General features: G+C 38.8%; 1 protein-coding gene across 1 annotated transcript in view; it reads left to right on the top strand.

Moving 5' to 3' along the window:
• Positions 1-1377: 1377 nt before the first annotated feature.
• Positions 1378-7033, top strand: part of STK17B (serine/threonine kinase 17b) — a 31586-nt gene continuing 25930 nt past the window's right edge. Inside the window, exons 1-2 of the mRNA XM_083366582.1 lie at positions 1378-1612; positions 6456-6620. Of these exons, the coding sequence (XP_083222708.1) occupies positions 6499-6620 (122 nt within the window). The 5' untranslated portion in view covers positions 1378-1612; positions 6456-6498. The remainder of the gene's footprint in view (positions 1613-6455; positions 6621-7033) is intronic.

Here is a 7033-nt window from a genome sequence, read left to right as displayed (position 1 = left end):
AAACAAGTCCTTTTTTTTAGAGGTACTTGATTTTCAGAGATGGTGCCCGCTAACTTGGTGTTCTACTGGAGTATTTTTCATCTTTCAAAATACAGTATATCATCACCCTGTTTGATTAGCAAGAATGGAGAATTTTGTCTGTATGCTTTTCGCAAGGTATATCTGTACACCACAGGACTCAACCCCCTATGTCAAATCTCTTAACAACTGTAGAACTTGTGGAAGCCCTTTCGTGAACCTGGATTACAGGGTGCATGTAGAAAAACTAATAAAATGGCTGAGAGGTGGATGGTTTAGAGAGTGCGTCATACACGAGACCACAGCCACATCCGTCTTAACATGCAGGTTTCCTTTAGCTGCAGACTTACTTTTCCACCTCATTTCTTCAAAGGAGATCAATTATTTTTAAATTGGTTACTCACAATTGGTTACTTTAAACTTATTTTTTTTAAAAAAAAAGTTACTCAGATAGCAATGCTTTTCCAGAATGGGTAATTCAGTCCCATGGAATTTTCTAGAAATGTCAAGGGACAATGTCTGTTCTTTCTATTGGTCACCTTGTAATTTTCTGACTTGGGTCTTCTTATCTATTCATTCACGTAGCCTCCTCCAAAGGGCTTCTTCAGGAACATCCCCTTCATCGGCCTCAAAAAGATAGTAAGTGAAATGGCGGCGAGAAGTCGTAGGGTTCCTTATATTCAACTCCCCATTTCGCCTCCTTCATTACCCTTTACTTTAATTTGACATTCGGGGCCTTTCACAAGCACTTTTTCCTGCCAGGTGATGCCTTCTCCGCAGCGGACGGCGCGAGGATAATAGCCGTTAACAGTGATTTATGGACGGCAAGAATTGCCTTATGCTACAGCTTTTTTTATTTACAGTAGTCAAGCGTGTCATTTTTATTTTCTCTCAGGACATGCCTTTCCTTACTGGACTCTGCCCCTGAACTTCACTCTCAATTTGAAAGGTGCGTCTGAGCCGGAGGATGACAGGCGTGCCGCTGAGCACGAAAAAAAAAGAGAAACCGACTTCCATTTGAATCCGAACGACGAAGCCACCTAATTACCTCAGCGACCTCGCCTTTTCAAGCCTAACCGTCTTCGAGAAGACCATTGCCTACCTCCCGCTTCGGCCCGCCCCTGGTTTCCGGCCCGCCCATTCGCGGCGTTCGGGCAACTGATTGCACGCGCTCTTGCCACTCAAAGGAAAAAAAAACAAAACCACGACCTGAGAACAACCAACCGGGAGGGGGAGCCGGCTGAGTCGGACAGTCCGATTTTCATTGGTTCGGGAGCGACCCGGAGGTGGGACCATCAGCTCGCGCTGGATCGGCCCCCCAGAAACCGGCTTTGCGCTTTTCAAACGCCAACCGTGGAGGTGACGAGAGCGAGCCTGGTTACGGGCACGAGCGAGCTTAAGGCCGCCGCCGCCGCCGCCGAGAAAGCGGACCTGCGGGAGAGGTCCAAGTTGGAGGCTGTCTCGCGGATGCGGGTTGGCGCGCGGCTGCTGGCGCTCCTCCGGAGGGACAAGCCGGGGCTTTGGAAGCAAGCGGAGACGGCAAGCTGGCCGGATTTGCAAGCGAAGACAAGCCCTGAATGCTGGCTTGGGCGCGGTACGGTGTATTTTCTGCCTGGGTTCTTGGAGAGGTTTTTATTTTCCTCTTTCATTTCGTATTTGTAAGAGCGGGTCGTGACTTCGGGGGTGGGGGGGGGGGGGTCGGGGGGTCCACTTCAACCTTGTCTCAAAGGGTCTGGCGTGTCCTGGGTCTCACGCCCACAAAATGATTTATTTCTCTCCAAGTTCATTCTGGGAGGACGCGAGCGACCTCGATGAATAATAAAAAATGGTGTGTATTGTTGTGTCACTCGTCCAGAAATAAGTGACTTAAGGTCGTGGGGGTTGGAAGCAGACGCTTCTGCTCTGGGAGCCCCAAGACAGGGCAAGTTCTTTTTAGGGCGTCGTTGGTTTTGGTAGTTCTTCTGACTTATGGAAAGTGCCGATTGGCGTTTCTTTTCTTTTTTTTTCCATTTCTCTAAACTCTCCGGAGTTTTGCTTGCACGTGTTGCAACACAACCTTGGAGTTGTTCTGTCCCGTCTCTTGCAGTCGTCAAGATCAGCGGGCAACAGTGGCCGGAGGTGATTTAATATTGTAGCCCGATTAACATTTGACTTCTTGTCTTCCCCTTCTTCTCTTTGGCACTGTCCAGTTAGCTCAGTCTCCACATGACTGTCGTGAAACCTTTCTTCCCATCATTCTAAATTCGCTTATAGAGTTACTTTTAAGAATTGGTAAATAGTGTTAATTTAAAGATAGTTTATATAGTTTGGACAATAAAATAAATAACTGGATTAGTCTGGAATAGCATTTCAGCGAGCCTGGACAAAGAGATTCTCCCCAGCATATGTAGTCTTAGGGATTTTATAATTTTATTCAAGGCATTTTTATGTTTCCGTGCTCTGTGTGATTTATACTGAGAAGCTCAGCCTTGTCTGAATTAGAAAAATCTCCAGGTAGCCACCACACTTTGAGGCACCTCTTTCAGGGCTTTTGTTTGGGAGCACCTGTTGAACCAGCATTCCTTCATTGTCAGTTCTTTTCCTGTTATTACAAGAAAAAGATAAGCCTACGTTTTTCACTAGAAGGAGAGGAGGGCAAATGATAGAAGGTGGGAAAAAGTAGCAAGTATTAAGGGGATCCTTGTTAAGGGCCTCTCAACAGTTGAAGCAGCATTGACTTGCTCACCAAGAAAGTTCGTTGCACACTTTTAGGGAAACTGTTGCCTTTTAAATAGATATTTATGATGCTTCCATTTGTTTTTAAAACTACGCATATACAGAATGTGTACTTTGTAAAAGGAAATTTCGGATTTATTTTCGCTGTTTCTTGGCTCTGGTTCATGCTAATGTTATATCTTTAACCTTGAATAAATGATCTCATGTCCTAACAACAAAGCTCAAAGCATATGTGAACTTTTACAATGAAAATCAAACAGTGTAGCTTCCATGCTATCCTTCAACTATTTTAAAAAATGAATTCCTAGTTCTCAAACATTTAATGAGTTGAAATGTTCACTTTGACATTTTGTTAAATGTAATATGTTTCTATGCATGTCACTGGGAAGCAACGGATGTTTTATGTATTCCAACCACAATTTCACTTTTTTTTTGATTGTGGAAAGATTAGTTTGTAGATAATACTTCGGGATATGGGGAAATATTTGTAAATTCACCAAATTTGAACTCTTAAGAATCTGTGTCATTCGAAGCAAGCTAACTGGAGAACATTGCCTTTTGAAGTTAGTTGAGCTTGATTCTGACTTAATACGTTCTGGATCAGCCAGAAAATTAGTTGTCTGTAAAAATTAAATTTGGGCTAAGATAGTTTTAGGGCTCACCTTTGGAAAGAACTAATTAAATAGAATTCTGAGACATTTAGGTAGCATTTACCTCTGAATGACCTCAAACTATTTTCAGTTGTCTGACATTAAGAGAAAGCGGTATCTTGATCAAAGTATGTGATTTTCAAAAGATGCTTTACTGCATAAAAAATGCAAGTCATTTAAGGTATACATGTAAAATGGACATAAACACTAAATCTCTGTTCAACATGTTTCTTTAAAACTAGCTGTTAGTTTGTAGATTATATTTTGATTCTATACAATTGACTTTTTAAAATCTACGTCCTAAGAATAGCTCTATTTTATTACTCCTTTGAATCTTGAGATTCCTAAATGATTATTTTTCATCTAAGATGTATATCTGAGAATGCAACTGAGCCTATGTCATAAAGTATGAATCATAAATTATAATAAGGTACAAGGTTTAAAAAAACGTCAATGCTTTAATTTGGAAGTCTTTATGGTGAGTTTCTTGTCATGCTAAACTTATAGCTAAGGTAACCTTTCCTATAAGTCAAGTTTGATTTCTGGTGAGTTCATGGATATGTCCATATATTTTTCTTGATAGTAACAGTAAGGAAGTGGTTTGCCACTTGGTAGTGGAAGTGGTTTTTCATTGCTGTTGAAGCTTTTTTTTAAAAAAAAAAATTCCCAGTCTAGCCAACAGACCTGGACTTATCTGATAGTCTTCCACATAGCTACTGCACAGACCCTGACTGTGGTTTTTTTAAGATCAATAAAATTTGGCTGAATGCTGCCACCTATCTAGGCCTAGTTATTATCTTGATAGAATGCACAAGCAGCAAATTTAGAAGGCTGCTCTGTGTAAAATGTGCCTCAGTTTTGCTATAAGACTATGATTATCTGTAATGATAGAAAATATGCAATGTGTACAGAAGTGCTTTGTAAGAGAGCAGACAATCATTTATTCTTAAATTAGAATAGCTCACAACAATAATTTGAGAGATCCATTTTAAACTCTTCCTAGTCTGTTAGGATTATTTAATTTTAAATAATTTGAAGTCACTCATATTGTCTACTGTTTGTGAATTATGAATTAATGTAATATAGTATTGCTAATAACTAGTAGAGCTAATTGGAAGACCTGACTATCTTGGTGATTATACCTCCTCAGAATTCTTTCAGCAATGATTTTTGTGTGTGTGTGTGTGTGTGTGTGTGTGTGTGTGTGTGGAGAAAAATGATACACATCTTTTGGTCCCATCCATGCTTAAAAAGAATGAGAGGTTACTGAAGCAACACTTTCCTATGGAAGCCATAATAGACTTCTTTGGCAAGAACATTTTATATATATAATAATTCTTGTTGCAATAAAATTTTCACACTAATAATTTCAGACTGCTTGAAACTACAAGATGCGCAATGTATTGAGTAAAAACACCCTTCCTCTCCACATTAGGATTTTTCTAGAAATTTAGGTCTGAAAGTAAAATGTCCTGATATCACAAATGATTTGAGCGATGATTTATATGATTTGTTTATATTTATATATTTGTTATATTTAACTAGAAAAGCACACATTTTAACATGCTATATGACTGTTTCGGTGACTTTTCTTAACGGTTAATTTTTTTGAAATATCTGTGGAAAACATGTGGAAAAGTTCATTATAGTTTAATGGTCTTGTAAATTTGATGTCCTTGAGCATGAAGGATAAAGCATTGGAAGTCTTACATCCCAGCTCCCATGGGCCTCTGGAATTACATACTCTAGCTCCGCCCCCTACCTTGGTCTGGACCTAACTACTGCCTCCACCTAGCCTTCAGGAGTGTGACTTCACATGACACACTTCCCCCTCACTCTGATGTGTATGAGTGAAAAGGACTTTAATAGCTCTTGTGACTTATTGAGATGGTAAATGAGGAAAAATGATAAAATAGAAATAAATACTGTGGTGCCCCTTTCTGGCCCTGTAGCACTTAGGGGTGTTACTAGGGAAATCAGCCCCTTTACCTGTGTGAGAAGATTGACCAATTTGACAAGAGACCAATAGAACAAAATTTAGTCTATTTTAAAAAGGCAGGGGAGAAAATGGAATGTAACAAATCCAAAGGAGTTAAAATATAGAATTGTTAAAAAGACAGTATGAAAAATAATCATGCAAACCAGTAGAAGGTGCACATTGGGTGAGATCACACAGTGATAGATCTGCTACCAATATAAAAGCAACTTTGATGTAAATTTGAATAAAACATTTGGGAATTGAGCTTGTAGAAACAGTAATAACCAGAGACAGTAAATCACGTTTAAACACACACACACCCTGTTAAAATAAAAAGGTAACCTTATGCAATATTTCTAGCTCGACTAGTTTCCTATTCCTAAGGATGACCTGTTGCCTGCAGCTAAAATCCCTTTGCTTTTTCTGGCTCTTTTTTTTGGCCTTTTTCCCAGCTTCTTGGAGATGTTTTCCTTTTTCTCAGTGATTGAAGAGATTCCAACCTTGGCACAAAACGTTTTGCTCTTTTTGTCTGGCAGTCTTTTTAAAGATAAAACTTTTTCTTCTGTAGCAGATTTGCAGGATTTGGTGAGAGAACTGCTCGTTGATGCTAAAACTCATATAATTTCTGCTTGAGACAAAGAAGATATTTCTGTTTAGAAAAAAGCTGTCAATCTTGTGAATGCCAAGTGTCATAAATTCATTCATGAAATAATTGCAAAAATAACAGAAAAAAATTTCTTTTTTATCACATCACATTCTGGGTCAGTTTGCCTTGGTTCTATAGCCACTTTGTTTGCTTAAGAATAGTTAATTAGTTAAAAACTATTGACTCACTTGAAATAAACTCTTGCCTTTTAACAGTTTTTCAGATCTGGGAAGACACCCTTTTAGTATAAAAATTCCAACAGTATAAATCTGTTGGAATTTTTATACTAAAAGGGTGTCTTCCCAGATCAGAAAAACTGTTAAAAGGCAAGAGTTTATTTCAAGTGAGTCAACAGGAGTTTTAACTAATTAAATAAAAACTAATGGCAGAATGGAAATGTATTAGGACTATGGGATACTTTTATTTAAATACATCTTTCTTTGAACAGGTGAAAATCAGTACCGACCTTGGAGATACCCCATGCATTAAGTATGTCTAGGAGGAAATCAGAGAACAAAAGCATCCCGGGCTTGTTGCTTATATCTTCTCAGACACAAATAAAGGCAGATAACTTTCACCATTTCTATGAAGTTGAACCCAAGGAATTGGGAAGGTAAGTATATATCTCAAGGATTTTTTTTTCCAAATTGATCTTGCTTTAACTTCTGTTGTATCAGTGCATAATATACTGTAATAAAAAGCTTGTTATTGCACCTTTTTCAGATGATTCAAACTACTTAATAAGGAAAAGAGTACATGCAGTCCTATCACATCAGGAGAGTAAGGTCTAGAACAACTCCCCACTGAAGCATACAACAACAGTTTGGTCTCCTGTCTTAGAACAGGCTAACCGCTATGTATGTGCTTAGGCTTCAGTTTCCACTTCATTTTATAAGACTACAGTTTTTCTGAACCTTGCATATAGTTCTGTTAAAGTAAGTTGCAGGTGGGGCCCTATAGACAAGCAGTTTGGGGAACATTTTGATATATGAAATATGGTATGAGAAATAAACATTTTTTCTGTGA

Source organism: Vipera ursinii (genome assembly GCF_947247035.1).
Source record: "Vipera ursinii genome assembly, chromosome: 1".
Classification (NCBI taxonomy): Eukaryota; Metazoa; Chordata; class Lepidosauria; order Squamata; family Viperidae; genus Vipera; species Vipera ursinii.
This window is presented reverse-complemented; position numbering and strand designations above follow the sequence as displayed.